At 41.2% G+C, this 16,011-nt stretch overlaps 1 protein-coding gene across 4 annotated transcripts in view; it reads left to right on the forward strand.

Moving 5' to 3' along the window:
* Window positions 1–412: 412 nt before the first annotated feature.
* The window catches only part of LOC111154138 (nucleolar protein 10), a 104,633-nt gene continuing 89,034 nt past the window's right edge, over window positions 413–16,011 (forward strand). For 2 of the 4 annotated variants that reach the window (XR_002641066.1, XM_022513552.1), the window contains exons 1-8: window positions 418–584; window positions 2,705–2,750; window positions 4,773–4,871; window positions 7,984–8,061; window positions 9,411–9,448; window positions 10,659–10,795; window positions 11,529–11,594; window positions 12,649–12,709. Coding sequence is in view for 3 of the 4 variants with exons in the window: in XM_022513552.1 (XP_022369260.1) it covers window positions 519–584; window positions 2,705–2,750; window positions 4,773–4,871; window positions 7,984–8,061; window positions 9,411–9,448; window positions 10,659–10,795; window positions 11,529–11,594; window positions 12,649–12,709 (591 nt within the window). In the remaining variant the exon portion in view is untranslated. Of the gene's footprint in view, window positions 585–2,704; window positions 2,751–4,772; window positions 4,872–7,983; window positions 8,062–9,410; window positions 9,449–10,658; window positions 10,796–11,528; window positions 11,595–12,648; window positions 12,710–16,011 lie in introns of all 4 variants that reach the window. The other 2 variants (XM_022513549.1, XM_022513550.1) reach the window with 2 other exon arrangements.

Consider the following 16,011-nt stretch of genomic DNA (forward strand, 5'->3'; position numbering starts at 1 on the left):
GCCACCCAGGCGCCCCGAAAGTAACATTTTTAATACACTAGCTTTAAAGAGCATTCATCTGTGATGTATTCTTACTGAAACACCGGAGAGAAAATACTACAACTCCACTCTGATTCGTGGCCGCCTTCTCCGCCGGCGTTCCCTGGACCCAGCCCCCAAGCTGTCCGTTCGGCCGGTCAGCGCCGCCAGTCCCACTCGGGACCGCGACACCTCGGCCAGGACAGCGACCCTCGGGGGTTCCTAATGTTCGGGATGTGGGGGGTCAAGAGAGGGCGGCTCCGGGCCCTTCCTGTTGTGAGCTCTCCTGGCCAGAAGCCCACGCATTTTCCTCCCAGCCTCTCTACTTCCCTCTTCCGGAAACTGGCGCGATTCCGGCGCGCGGGGGCGACGTCATCAGCCGGCGCCGGCGCCGCACACCGCCCAGTCGCGCGGGGGACACGCTAAGTTTCTGATTCTCGCGTGTGGCGCGGGGAGAGGGACCCGGGGAGGAACGCGGGTCGCCGCTGCTCTGCGCCGCCATGCAGGTGTCCAGCCTCAACGAGGTGAAGATTTACAGTCTCAGCTGCGGCAAGTCTCTGCCCGAGGTGAGGCACTTCGGGGTCCCCCTCCTGGCAAGGCAGCAGCCCTCTCCTCGGCCCTGGCTGCTGTGTCAGCCTCGTCCTGGCCGGCCCCTGGCTGGGGGAGGCCCCGGAGGCTAGTGACGGTGCCCAGTGGAAGCTGGTCCGTGGTGGTGGACGAGGACACTGCTGTTCTCGCGCTAGAAGCGAGGCGGAGGGTGACGGGGGTCGATGAGCTTCGCTGGAACTTTTGTCACGTTCCCTAGAACAGAGGGCGCGTCTTTTGGGGCTTCTAGGGATGTTCCCAGCTACTCCACACAGGAGGAAAGCTTGGACAGTTGGGTTACAGACATTTCTCCCCCGTTCATCAGCTGTTTGTTGGATGCTTACTGTATGCCAAGCTCTGGAGATACAGCAGTGAGCAAGAAAACGCATCTGCAGAGTTTATGGTGTACAGGGCAGAATATTTCTGAACCTTTCTGACCTTACCTTGACTTCATCCAGTCTTCGGACCTCAGAGTTGGAAGGGGCTGGGAAAATAGTGATCCCTTTACAGTCTTCTCATATTTAAAATACGTAACAGTTCCAGTGATGTGAAGGATGGTTTATCCAAGCGCAGCCTTGGTTTGGTTTTTCATTTCTTGTAAGTCTTGGTCAAGACTCTGTCCAAGCTCTTCCAGTAAGAGGAAACTTTCAGCAGGAGCTTATTTCCATTTTTAGATTACAGGTTGGATAGTGGTTTTAAAACTTGTCGTTTTATGGCATGCTGCTGTTGGTTTGACTCTTGGCCTTAGAAATCAGAATAAATGTAGCTCTTGGTTGTCTGCCCCTGAAATATTTGGAGTCAGTGATTAGATTCTTCCTTTTCAGAATTCAGGCTAGAGAATTCCTCATCTACCAGTTATTCTTCACACAGCATGATCGTTCTCATTTTGTCCAGTCTGCGCATTTGTTGAGAAGTGACTGTGTGCCGGCAGCCCTGTTCTGAGATTGGGATGTATGGTGAACACATCAGATCAGGTTCCTTGTTGGGAAAAAGGTTGATTGAACAGACAAGAAGACACTTCAGATAATGATAAGTGCTTTGAGTGATGTGTGACTAGAAGTGAGCATTGGGGCCAAAGTGTTTAGAGAGAGAGAGTGTTTTGGATAAAGCCTTCAGGGAAGGCCTTTCTGCAAGAGGTGGTAGGAGCAGAAGCTTGGATAATGGAAAGGAGCCCGTCATGTGAAGTGGGGGTAGAGTTTTCAGTGCTGAGAGAACAGAAGGTATACGTGTTTCCAGGTAGGTGTGCACTTGGCATGTTGGAGAGACAGAAGAGGCACAGGCGTGACTATATCCTCAGGGGAGAGAGTGGGGGCAGGTAAGGCTGGAGAGAGGGGCCCTGAAGGCTCAGGTAGGAGGTTAGGGTATTATTGTTAGTGCTTCTGGAAGACATTGTTGGGCTTTAATCTGGGCTGCTGTGTGCAAAGGACTGTAGCTGGGGAGAGGATGAGTGGGCATGAGGTAGCTAGGCCACCTGAGAGACTTGGGTTTTGGAATTACGCTGCCTGCTACGCTGAGCTACATTGATTTCAGAAGAAAATTTGCTGTCAGTGAGTATGACTTAAAAGTGTCATTTCTGCATTATCAAGTATCAGCTATCTGGTTAGTTAATGATCTAGTTTTGTTCTTTCTAAAAAAGTAAGTTTACAAAACCTTCTCCTTTTAATGTTTTACTTAGTAATATTTCCCTTGAGTAAAGAAAGTTATTCCATACATTAATTGTAACCCATAACATTTGAGGATTAGTGCCTTCTGGATGAATTCGTTTTCTTTTGTGTAAAACTTAGCAATTCTAAAACTTATTGTCTAATGTATAAATATAACTGGTAGATGAGGAATTATCTAGCCTGGATTCTGAAAAGGAAGAATCTAATCACTGACTCCAAGTATTTCAGGAGCAGACAATGAAGAGCTACATTTATTCTGATTTCTAAGGGCAAGAGTAAAAAAAAATCCAGAGGATATGTTAACAGGATTGGATTACAAAATATTTTCACTTCCTATGTGAATATGTCCTATAAGGTTTTGATTTTTTAGTGTGAGCGTTTTTGTAAGCAGAGAAAGTAAATATGATTTGAAGTAAAGTCTCTTCATTTTCTTTAAGTGGCTTTCTGACAGGAAGAAGAGAGCGCTACAGAAGAAAGACGTTGGTGAGTATTACTTCTTCCCTCTTTGGCTGCGCTCATGCTCATGTTACGGTGCTTTCACACATTTGTTGTATTTAAGGGGAGGTTTACAAAACAGTGCAGTTAATACGCTGGAAAATATACTTTTTGCCCTTTTCCTTCCCAAGAAACCTTCTGTTGTGTTTGATGTGTTCCTGGTGAATGTGGGGTTTAATTCTACACACTTGGAATCCAAAAAGTTAGCCTGTTACTATTTCACGGCTAATAGCGGAAGACATGCTCTCCTGGGTCGGAGGTGAGGCACAGCAGATGGTTATGAGTGTCAGCAGATTACCGTCAGGTCCCCTCGCCCTGAGTCCCCCAGGGGCGCTCAGCAGGGCCCCCATGGCTGCTGGGCACTCGGGGGCTTGCGTTGCGGCTAAGGACCACCACGCTTGGGAAAGTCCACTGCTTTTGTAGCAAGCAGGTAGCAAGCCTTCCCTTTGCCCAGGGGAGACATGTTACCTTAGCCGTCAAGGTTCTCGGCTGCGCAAATAACGCTGGCACATAGCTCGGGTGAAGGCATGGTCAGGGCGTTGTCGTCTTGCCGTACCTAGCAAGATGTACAGGAATGTAGGAGACGCGAGGAGGACGGTCTCTCCTGGCCGTGCCATAACTGCTTTGTTCTCTTTTGTATCAAAATCTTTTTACTAAAAGGTCACTGCAGGAGATTCTGATTTTTTTTTTTTTTAATGTCAGCTGGGAAAAAATGTAAGATCAGTCTTTTTTTTTTTAATTTTTTTTTTAAAGGGGCAGGCAGATCATGACTCCCAGGTATCCTGCAAAATAGGCCAGTCACCTTAGAGGCAACCTTTACCTGCTAAATGATTCATCTCACATTAACAGTGAGGTTTTGGGTGTCACACCAAATTGTTACTTTGCTTTTGCATACGTTTAAGGCATTTATCAGTTTTTCTTAAACAAATTTTCACTGAATTTTCTCCATCACACCTTGCCATATGTGAAAGATGATTTATCTTTCCTTATATGTTATTTAAATTCATTCCTAAAAATCAAAGACGAAGATGTTGGAGAGGTTTCTTCTGTGTGTGAGAGAAATAGCCCAAGGCAAGCATCTTGGAAGAGAAGGCTTCGTATAGATTGTACCGAAGTTAGATGAGAGAACTTTGAATCAAGGAAAACCAGAAGCGCTGCCTTAGTAATGTTTGCTGATTCAGATTTCTTCTGAGTCCCCTGTCCACTCCAGATCCTAGTGTGTAGGAAAACAGATCTGGATCACTTAGAGGAAAAAACTGTTCCTCTGCTCTTTCTCTCGACCTGTCTCAAAATGATCCTGGGTCTTCCATATCGAGTGGGCCATTCCTACTGTGTTTGAATCTTATTTTTGGGTTTTATATAATGAACCAGGCAGTAATGTGCTATAGAGTCATAAATGATCGTTGCAGCAGACCCGTTGTTATGATAGCAACCAGCGGGAATGCACACGTTCTTACAGAAGCGAACCAGGTTTTGTGAGAGTCAGTTTTGATCCAGAGAAATTGCTCTAATCTTACTCTAGCCTGGGTTCTCTTGGCTCAGAGCTGCGGTGCCAGCAGAGGCAAAAGTCAGCTTGGTACCAGTTTCTTATATAAGCTTTAGGTTTTAAGCTTTTATTATTTAGGAGGGAAAAAATGGTAAGATTTTTGTCTTAGCCGTGATTGAGCAGTGATAGTGCTGTAATGTTTGTTCTGTTCCCCCTTCATCCAGGTCTTGAAACTTGGTGTTTGATACACCATTGCAAACACTTTTTTTTTCAAGTAGTGATAGTACTTATACTTTTTTCTTTATAAAAAGTAAAAATGAAATACTAATGTATAAAAATAATGTATGCGCTAAGAAACCCCCCCCATGTGATGGGTGGGTCTGTATGGATGTGCTTTCCCAAGGCTTGGAAGCACAGGGACATTGTTGACGTGTTCGCAGTGACTGCTCTGTGTGCTTTGTCCTTTTAGGAAATAAAATAAGCACTTGGTAGTTAAATCCATTACTTATTTCCTCTCTTTGTAGATGTCCGCAGGAGAATTGAACTTATTCAGGATTTTGAAATGCCTACTGTTTGCACCACTATTAAGGTGTCAAAAGATGGACAGTATATCTTAGCAACTGGTAAGCATCTTTTTGGTTAATGATGTCCCTGCGTTTCATAGCAGGAAGTGCTAGGATGGGAAAAGTCGATTTTTAAAATTACCTTAACATTTTACTATAAAAAAGTTCAAACATACAGAAATACTGAAGAAATTGTGCAGTGAACATCCCTTTGCCCCCCACCTAGATTCTCAGTAGTCTTTTGCTTGGTCTTATCTGTCCATCTCCGACCAGTCATCAGTCCGTCTTATTTTTTGATACATCTCAGAGCAGGTAGCCGATACCACTGTACTTTTCCCTTAAGTATCTCGGTGTGTATACCATTATCTAGAGTTTACTTTTATTTGTGGTTTTTCTTTTAGGTAAATTTACATATAGTGAAATGCACAGCTCTTTTGAAGGAGTATTGACAGATGTATACACCTGTGTAGGCCAAACCCCAGTCAAGATCCAGAACATTCCTTTCATCCAGAAACATCTTTCATGTTCCTCACAGTCAGTCCTGCTCTCACCCATGCACAGGCAACCATTGCTCAGTGTTTGTGTGTGTGTGTGTGTGTGTGTGTGTGTGTGTGTGTGTGTTTTGTACCAGTGACAAGTTTAGCCTATTTTGGAACTTTATGTAAATGTAGTCATACACTATGGACTTTTTTTCTGTGAGCCTTCTTTTCTTAGGACTTTAAGATTCATACATGTTGGGGGTGCCTAGGTGGCTCAGCGGGTTAAAGCCTCTGCCTTCGGCTCAGGTCATGATCTCAGGATCTTAGGATTGAGCGCCGCATCAGGCTCTCTGCTCAGTGGGGAGCCTGCTTCCCTTTCTCTGCCTGCCTCTCTGCCTACTTACGATCTCTGTCAAATAAATACGTAAAATCTTTAAAAAGAAAAAAAAAGATTCATACATGTTGTTAGGTGTGTCAGTAGGTTTTTTTGTTTCGTTTTGTTTTTTATTACCAAGTAGTATTTTCATGTAAGAATATACTGGAGTTTATTTATCCATTGTTCATATGATAGACACCTGGACTGTTTTCATTTTTTGGCTGTTACCGGTAAAGCACAACGAACAATCTTACACAGGCTTGTTTTGAGGACATTGCTGGGTCGTAAGGTGCGTGTCTCTTCAGTTTCCTAGGAAGCTGCCAGACATTTTCCAAAGTGGTCAGATCATTTTATATTCCTACCAGCAAGGAATGAGTGTCCCGAAAGGGTCACTTTTAACATAATTTTCTGTATAATGGTATAATGGACGAATATTTTTTATGTCACTAAGATTTTATATTAGAAGATTTATCAGTTCCAAAAAGCCATGAAATATAGGGAACTTTTTGAAGAGCATTACCCAGTGTGCGGTTTGGCTGGGATTTTGGTGCATCTATCCCGTGTTATTGTCCACATACTTTTTTTTTTTCATTTTGCTGGATTAACATTATCCATCTATATCCCTTTTCCAAACACTTTCTTATTTGACAACTTTATCCATCAACATGCCAGTCTCTTTTGTTTTATGTTAATGGTTGTCCTAGTGCTAACACTATCCACATTTTTTAGCCTACAGTTCATATGTAAGAACTACATATGCTGTATATAGTTTTTTTTTTCAAGACTTTATCTATTTGAGAGAGAGAGATAGCTAGAGACAGAGCACAAGCAGGAGAGAGAGCGAGAAGCAGGTTCCCCGCTTGATCCGAGGACCATGACCTGAGCCGAAGGCAGAGGCTTTAATCCACTGAGCTACCCAGGCGCCCCTTAATACTATTTTTAAATGAGGTCTCATTACTTTAAAAAAATGTATGCATTGGTTTTAAAAACCAGTCTTTTGGGGCACTGCGGGGCTCAGTGGGTTAAGCCCCGGCCTTGGGTTCAGGTTATGATCTCATGGTCCTGGGATCCAGCCCTGCATTGGGCTCTCTGCTCAGGAGGGAGCCTGCTCCCCCCCCGACCCCCGCCACCTGCTTCTCTGCCTACTTGTGATCTCTCTCTCTCTCTCTCTGTCAAATAAATAAATAAAATCTTTAAAAAAAAAAAAAACCACAGCAGTCTTTTTGGGGGCGCCTGGGTGGCTCACTCGTTAACTGTCTGCCGTCAGCTCAGGTCATGATCCCATGGTTCTGGGACTGAATCCTGTAGCGGGCTCCCTCTCAGCGGGGCGTCTGCTTCTCCCTCTCCCTCTGCTTGTGCCCTGTCTCTTTCTCTCTCTCTGTCAGTAAATAAGTAAAATCTTAAAAACAAAAAACAGTCTTTTTCTTTTCTTGATTGCAAACATGATACACTTGTAAAGAATGCAAACATTACAGAAATGCATAAGATAAAATGTGAAAGGCCCTAAACTTGCCCTTCACAGAGAGAAGCAGTCAGTGTGCTTGTTCTTCCCGTACACAGTGCCTACATGACCAGTGTGTGGTTTGTAAACCTGTGGCCGTAGGCACCGCTCTGCAGCACTCACCCACCTCTCTGTACTCTCTTTTACTTGGTAGTATGTTTTGGGGGCTTTCCCCATCAGTATGGGTCTTCATCCTCTTTATGAGCTACGTGATGGTTTGCCATCATCTTTTTCATCATTTCTGTGTCCGCGGACATCTTACTTGCTTTCAGTTTTGGCCGTTTGTGAACTGCTGCAGTGAACACTCCTTGCGTCTCTGGTACACTTGTGAGTGTCTTTCTCTAGGATAAGTTTCTATCGGAGTACAGATTCAGGCTGTATAAACATCACATATTTTACAGATATTGCCGGACTGTCCTTCAAAGAAGTTGTAACAATTTATACTAATCACCAAGTGTGTGAGAGTCCTCCTTTTTATAGCCGCCCCCCCACAACTACACATCTATGCATCTGTCTTCATCTTTGCCATTCTAATGAACAATAACTGTTTTCATTGTTTTAATCTACTTTGTTAGATTATTTGTGAAGTTTATTCCTTTTTTGTATTTCATTTTCTGTGATTCGCTTGTTTGTATCCTTTGCTGGTTTTCTTCTTGGCCCCCAAGGAGGGCTGCTTTTAAATTCTTCTTCTTTCATGTGGTTATAATGAATCCTCTTTACCTCTGAACAAAAAGTATACTTAATATATCTTCAGGATATTGACAATGAAAAAATGTCCTTTAGGTTTTATATCACATTAATTTTTTTTTAATATAGGAACATATAAACCTCGGGTTCGATGTTATGACACCTACCAGTTATCCTTGAAGTTCGAAAGGTGTTTAGATTCAGAAGGTAAGTAAGAGATGAAATTTGAAATCATGAAAGTAGCTTTAATGTATGGCTACTTTTCTGCTTTTTTAAAATGGGAATGTGTCGTGTATAAATTCTCTTTGCTGTGTAACAAATTACCATGAATGTGGCAGTTCAAAACATGCATTTATTAGCCGACGGCTCTGTAGGTGAAGTTCATCCTGCTGTGTTCTGTGCTCAGGGCCGACCCTCCGGCTTTTATTCCGGGGCTTTGGGCAAGAATCTGCTTCGAAGCTTTCTGGGTGTTGGCAGAATGTAGTTTGTTGTGCTTGTGGGACCAGGGTTCCTGTTTCTTGCCAGCTGTCAGCCTGGGCCACTCAGCTTCTGGAGGCTGCCCGCACTCGTTGTCACCTGGTCTTCGTCTGTGAGCCAGCACCTACTCATTGGGTCCTCCTCCTGGTTTGAATCTCTCACTTGAGAAAACCCTGATTTTAAAGATGTGATTCTAGATCTCCCCTTCCCCATCTGATGTGATAGGGTTACAGGTGCGTCCCATCAGCATTCATAGGCTCCGCCCACTCTGCGGGGAAGGCCTGCTACCCGGGAAGGTCAGGGGGATGGAGGTCTTTCCGTCAGATGCCTGGTGTTTGGGGTTGAGAGAAAAGCAGTTAATGGGCTAAATCTTCTTCAGCTGGTTTTACCCTTTCCTTTTTACAAAGAAGTCAAATTCCACATGCTGCTACAACTGTTTTCACTCTTAAGTGTGGCAGATGTAAGATGAATGAGTCAAAAGCTACTATTGTCTTTTTAAAATAAGTAATTAAAAAAAGTTTTGAATTTTCTTTAATGTCTGTTTTATTTTGAGCTTCTCAGAAAAACGGAGAGTTTAGAAGTCATTATGTTTTGTGAGTTTATCTATTTAATTTGCTTCAGTTCTGGTTCTGCAGCAAATCTGTTTGATCTGTGTTGAGAAATTAAAAAGCTTTTAATCTTCCATTGGGTGTTTTGTGGCCAATTTAATATGGCAACTTTATTCTTGTCTCACGGAAGGACAAGAAAGGGGGAAAAACCCCGTATTTGTATGTAATTTTTGTGTGGAGCTGAATCTTTGCATCAAGTTTGCATTGTTAGAAGAACATGGGTTAATAATTGTAGTTTTTCGGGGCACCTGGGTGGCTCAGTGGGTTAAGCCGCTGCCTTCGGCTCAGGTCATGATCTCAGGGTCCTGGGATCGAGTCCCGCATCGGGCTCTCTGCTCAGCAAGGAGCTTGCTTCCCTCTCTCTCTCTGCCTGCCTCTCCGTCTACTTGTGATCTCTCTCTGTCAAATAAATAAATAAAATCTTAAAAAAAAAAATAATTGTAATTTTTCTTACTATTTCTTGTTTTTCAGTTGTCACCTTTGAAACTCTGTCTGATGATTATTCAAAGGTATGCTTGATAGTGTTGGTTGGTACTGGCTATCCTTAGGAAGTCATGATAAGTATTTTTATGATGTTCCCATTGTTACATTGAAAATGGCTGCATAATAAAACAAAACCCATCATCTTCTATTAATATATTTTTAGTTTGACACACGTATGATACACAGAGTATCTTTTATTTTCTCTTTAATTTTTTTAAATTAAAGAAAATTTTTTTTTTAGAGTATCTTTTAAAACAATAGTGATAGACTTTGGCCAGTCTAATATCAAAATAAGTTTTCTGTATCCTATATAAAACCTTATCTATATTGTCAAGAATTGGTGGCAGCCATCTTTTTTATACCATATTAGATTATAGATTTGTGATTTTTAATTATTTCTTTTAAATTAGTGTTATTTGCCATGTTGCTTTCACATGTGAAAAGTAAAATAGCATTATTGTAGGATTAGTTTTCTTAACTCTGCAAATAGTCGTGGAATGGTTATGAAACAGTTTGAAACAGAGCTGTACATATTTTTTCTTTTCTTTTTTTGGTGCCATTAGTCCATCTTTCAACTCATGTCATTTTCAGTAGTTACAAAATTGTTAGTAAATTACTTTATTTTTTAGTGATGTCACCTTGAAGGAAAATTGGATTTTCTGAGCTGACATGGCTTTATATATTGTCTCAGTTCTGGAAACAATGGAATATAGTTTATTCTTTTGCCTATAGTGGTCATTAATCGTGTGTTGGGAGACATGTAATTTTACAAGGTATTTTCTCTAGATATTGATGAATGTGCTGTTAAATACCATTTGCAGATTTTTAAGCTATTTTTGAAATACTTTAATGTTAAATTGGTACAGGGGGTTTATCAAACCTTGAATGGTAATTGTGAGATTATTAAAACATGTTCTTAAGTAAAATAGGAAATTACTTGTGGTTGCTGAGCAGAGCTCCACGTTGTCAAGTGCTGGTGCCAGATGAATGTAGGGCATTTGCTTTAAGTCTCTGTTCGAAGGCAAGAAGGACTCTTTTGGGTTCAGGAAGGCGTTAAGAAAGCAAGTGAGAGGGTTGAGTCTTAGGATAGAGAGCTGTGTGTGCTTACGTGTGTGTTCACAGAGAGAAAGAGGCCGGGAGAGATCAGCATGTTCGTGCTCTGTCCGTTCTAGTGGTGATGAAGTAAATGCTTTTCCTAGAAACCTCAGCCAACTCATGTTCTTGTTTCATTTCCAGATTGTTTTCTTGCATAATGATAGATACATCGAGTTTCACTCACAATCAGGTTTTTACTACAAAACCAGAATACCCAAGTTCGGGAGAGATTTCTCCTACCACTACCCTTCCTGTGACTTGTACTTTGTTGGCGCAAGGTATTGGGTCTGATCGTTTGTTTTCTCTTTTCCACCCCCCAGACAGCGTCTGTTGAAAGCGAGGAAAGGGATCAAAAGAGGAATAAGACGTGATCCGTACCTTTCGGTTGCTCGAAGGGTATAATATAGTTCCAGAGTAACTGACTGCTCATTGAGGAATTGCATCCTTGACTTTCATTAGCATGGGACTCAGAATCTAGCACAGCAAGGGTACCTCGTGGGGTCATATTGGGGGTGAAGGTGTTTCCTTACCCCCATTGCGTGACATTTGAAAACTTTTCATTTTTAAAAGCTACCTTCTATGTGATGATAGAAATAATACATATTGATTTTAGAAAATTGGGAAAATATTAAAAAGTATTAGAAAAAACACCCACTGTCATGCCACCCAGAGGAAATCCTTATGGTATTTTGTTGTATTTCGTCCTAGTCTTTTCTTCTGTATACATATAGATCCATTTTGGATCTCGTATTCTCTGTGTTATTTGTAAATAATATTCTGCCTAGTAACTTTATAATATTTCCTTGGTTTAAATCACTTCTATACATGAACAGACTCATAAGGTGATTGATTACTTTTTAGATTGAAAATACATTTTGATGTTAAGTTTTACAAAGAACAATCACGCCCTGGAAACAAGTGATACGTGTATATATTTCTAAAAGTTACACTTCATTGAAGCGAAGTTCAGTGCAGTTTACCAGATTTCTAACTTTATTCATTACTTTGTAGCTCTGAAGTTTATAGACTGAACTTGGAACAAGGCCGGTACTTGAACCCTCTACAGACCAATGCTGCGTGAGTGTTTATTGTGGGAACGCTGCTGTATCTCTCTTGGCCAGGAGATGGAGCCTGACGCTCAGGTTATCAGATGGAGGTTGCATTTAAACCAAGCTTGGGGAAATTTAGTTCAAAAGAGTATCTTTAAGTTTTTTCTTAAACGTAAAATTCACTGGGGATTTTTTAAAAAATTTATTTTTTTAAAATATACTCAGAAATTTTATAACTCACTAGAAAGTTTATTATTTTTTGCCCTGTTCTTTAAATTTTCATTTGGATTAACTTGGAGTATTACTTTTTAAATTTTACTTTTTATGTTTTTGCTGGCAGACATTTAAGGGGTGAAAGCTAAGTTACTTCTCATCTTAAGTGTATAAGGAGCTCGTTGGATTTGCCTTATTGCTTTGAACAAGTTTTTAAAGGTTGGAAGAACGTGTAGTGATAGAGACCAGATAAACTCTCAGTAATTTTTTCTCACATGTCCTTGAAATGCTTTTATTTTCTTTACAAAGACTAGAGGGGCTTCATGATGTATTGTTGGGGAATAAAGAGTTATCTGCCCTTTTGCTGCATCCGTTCCTGTCTGTATTATCTCTTATTTATTGTCTCATAAGCTCTAGATGCCATGCTGAACATTTTGTCATTTTTTTGTTTCCTCCTCATAACAACCGAAAGAGCTGGAAGTGTCCATTTGACAGGAAGAGAAGGCGGAGCTCGGACGAGTACCCCCAGCTCAAGCTTGTCCGCTCTCAGGATTGGCTTAGTTAGAGCTTGTGTTCTTTCTGCCATGGGACAAGATTTATGGAGAAAGTAGAATAAACCTTTATTCTCAAGCTGGTAGGATAGTATTTCAGAAGGAATGCCTTTCCTGTGTCATCCCCTGGCAGGTTGAGTGTCAGTCTGGGGATTCTTTCATTTCTGGTGCTTTTCATATGCGGAGGAGTAGGGAAGAACCTGCCTGTCTGCTTTCTCCATGGGATTGGGTTGACTGTTCATTTAGAAAGTTCACCAAGTATCCCTCCTGCCTAAGGTAGATAATAATACTTTCTCCCTTACTGCCTTACCGTTTCAGGGAGAATAACGTGTGTGACATCAACTCAGTACATGGCTTGTTTGCCACAGGAACGATAGAGGTAAGCAAACATTGCCTTTATTTTTTAACTTACTTATTTTACATTTGAGAATATTGGTAAAGACAGAGTTGCTTGTTCATAAGAGCAGAGAGCTAAAGAAGCAAAAAGCCACTGGTTTGCTTTTTGTGGGAACGCTGGTAATGTTGCACACGCGGACAGAGCCCATTTGTTGCTGCAGACTGCCCCGTGGTGCCACTGGCCTGGTACGCTTTGACACGGATCATCTTTGACATTGATCATCAGGAGCTACATGAGCGTCCCCGGCTTCCAGGGAGCAGTGGCAGCACGACAGCCAGTCCTGTTCCTGACAGGAGGCCCTATGTCATGCGGTCCCAGCTCTCTGATACTTACCAGCTTTACAACTGAATTACTGTCCCTGAGGCTTGGTTTCCTCATCAGTGACATGGAGGTGATGACAGCCTGCCAGCTTACAGAGGTGCTGGTGAGAGCCACACGGACAAGGGCACAGGGATCATGATCGATGTCCTGTATAGCAGGATTCGAGAAATACAGAACGGTTCCCTTTTAAACTGCAGGACTTTTTTTTTTTTTTCCCCAAAGATTTTATTTATTTATTTGACAGAGAGAGACACAGTGAGAGAGGGAGCATAAGCAGGGAGAGTGGGAGAGGGAGAAGCAGGCTGCCCGCTGAGCAGGGAGCCCGATGCGGGGCTCGATCCCAGAACCCTGGGATCATGGCCTGAGCCAAAGGCAGACGCCTAATGACCAGCCCCCAGGTGCCCCTAAACTGCAGTGCTTTGAATCCCTGTTCTTTATACTTGTCGAGAATTATCCTAGATTTGCAGTTTTTTAATTACAATAAATACTCATAGTAAAAAAAAAAGTTAGAAATGTATTACTGAAAAAGTGTTCTCTTGTGCCTTCCAGTCACCGAATCCTACAGCCAGGAGTTTTAACTCTGTAATTTTTTTTTTTTGGTATATGCAAATATGCATATGTGTTAGTCATCTCCTTTTTTAAAGTGTTAGATGAAAGTAAAATTATACTTCTTCATTTGCTTCTTTTTAACATGATGGTATATAATATGCATCTTTATACATTGCTACTTATAATTACTTATAATGCTCAACTAATTTTTTAAAACTGATGGGTAGGATTCCATTGTGTTAATGTACTGTAGTTTATTAAACCAATCCCAGAGGAATGAAATTTAGGTCTCTTCTCAAATTATTTTTGTTAAGAGGTTAGGATTTGAAATGAGACACAAAATTGTTTTAATGAAAATATATAAAGCTGTTGAATGTATTATAATACTGCTGTGCCTAAATTGGTCCAATGAAGCATTTTCTTGGTAAGTTCTTTTCTTGACATTACCAAGGGGAAGTTTTAAAACAGTTTCCTTGGGTGCCTGGGTGGCTCAGATGGTTGGGCGTCTGCCTTTGGCTCAGGTCATGATGTCCAGGTCCTGGGATCAAGCCTCACACCAGGCTCCTGGCTGGCTCAGTGGGGAGTCTGCTTCTACCTCTCCCTCTCTCTCCCCCTGCTTGTGTGCTCTCTCTCAAATGAATAGGTAAAATGTTTTTTAAAATTAAAAAAAAAGGGGCGCCTGGGTGGCTCAGTGGGTTAAAGCCTCTGCCTTCGGCTCAGGTCATGATCCCAGGGTCCTGGGATCGAGCCCCACATCAGGCTCTCTGCTCAGCGGGGAGCCTGCTTCCTCCTCTCTCTCTCTGCCTGTCTCTCTACCTACTTGTGATCTCTGTCAAATGAATAAATAAAAAAATCTAAAAAAAAAAAAAAATAAAAAAAAATAATATAAAACAGTTCCGCTGGAAAAGTAGTTTTGAAGTAGAGTCCTTCTGGAGCAGTCTAACCCTTACAGGTGCATGCTCTGTCAGAGCTGTACTGTACCCGAGCAGGCTGTTCTCGTCCCAGCTGTTTGAAGACCAGCCCTGAGGGGAGACTAGACCCTTCTTGCATAAAGGCTGGGGTTCCTAAAATTCCTGGATTACTGGGAGCTTGATATTTGATAGATATAGTCAGACCAGACTTTAAAAATTCACTTCTACAATAATTTTCATAATCTGTGTTGGGTTTTGATTTTATCTGTGACAATTCTTATAATAGTGCTCATTATTATTGTCAAAATCAAACTGTAAGGGCTTACATTTTGTGCTTTTTGAAGTACAAAAGAGTGCAGGTTTTAGCAATAGAAATATTCAAATTGCAGTCACAGAAAATCACTGTGGTTATAAAAAAGACTATTTTTATTTACTCTGGAATTTATCTGCATACCTATTTTTTGTTTTTGAAATGTGACTTTTCTTTTTTATGTCCATAAAGTCTGTTAACTCGTTTTGGAAAGACATGAAGACCAGCCCATTTGGAATTACTTGCTCCTGGATTTCTAAGATTTCTTTTATTTATCTTTATGACAGACACATTTGTAATAATACTAAATGATAGATGAGGTTAAGCCTTCTAAGTATATTTGAGGTCTTACTTTTAAGGTGGTTAATACAGTAAACAATTTTTTAAAAAAATCTTTATGTATATTTTTTTTATCATAAGTTGAGTGATACAGAAGAGTAAAAGTGAGAAGTGTAGTCCCCTCTTGTCCTGTCCTAGTCCTGTTTCTTTACATTTCCTGAATGCTGCTAATAATTTGTTCTGTGTCCTTTCGGGGTTTTCTATGTTGGCACAAATTTTTTTTTTTTAAATAGACAGTGGGATCATACTTTTTTTTTTTTTTTATATAAACTGCGTTTTACCTAGCAGGTTGTGGGCATATGTCTAGTACGTGTATGTCTAAGTCATTCTTTTTAATGATTGCAGAGTATTTTTCTTAAATGGGTTATGCCAGTCTCTCCCTTGCTCTTTTACATGCAGTTCTTTTTTTGTTTTTTTTTCTTTTTTTGCTTTATTTTCTACCAGCCTTTTATTTTTATTTAATTAATTTGTTTATTTATTAAGATTTTTATTTATTTGACAGAGAGAGAGAGAGCGAGCACAAGCAGGCAGAGGGCAGGCAGAGGGAGAGGGAGAAGCAGGCTCCCCGCTGAGCAGGGAGCCCGATGCGGGGCTCGATCCTGGGCCCCCGGGATCATGACCTGAGCCGAAGGCAGCCGCTTGACCGACTGAGCCACCCAGGCGCCCATCAGCTTTTTTTTTTTTTTTAATTCTGAAAAGTTATAAATTTCACTTTCCGAAAAGTTGAAAACACAGTTCACTCATCATTTATATACATTTTGCACATTTGCTTTCTTTTTCTATAAAAATGTATATGTGTATGTAGAAAATGTTTTTTGCACCATTTGAAAATCAATTGCAAACATTATGACATT

The sequence above is a fragment of the Enhydra lutris genome, unplaced genomic scaffold (assembly GCF_002288905.1).
Source record: "Enhydra lutris kenyoni isolate GAN:26980312 unplaced genomic scaffold, ASM228890v2 scaffoldscaffold35, whole genome shotgun sequence".
Taxonomy (NCBI): Eukaryota; Metazoa; Chordata; class Mammalia; order Carnivora; family Mustelidae; genus Enhydra; species Enhydra lutris.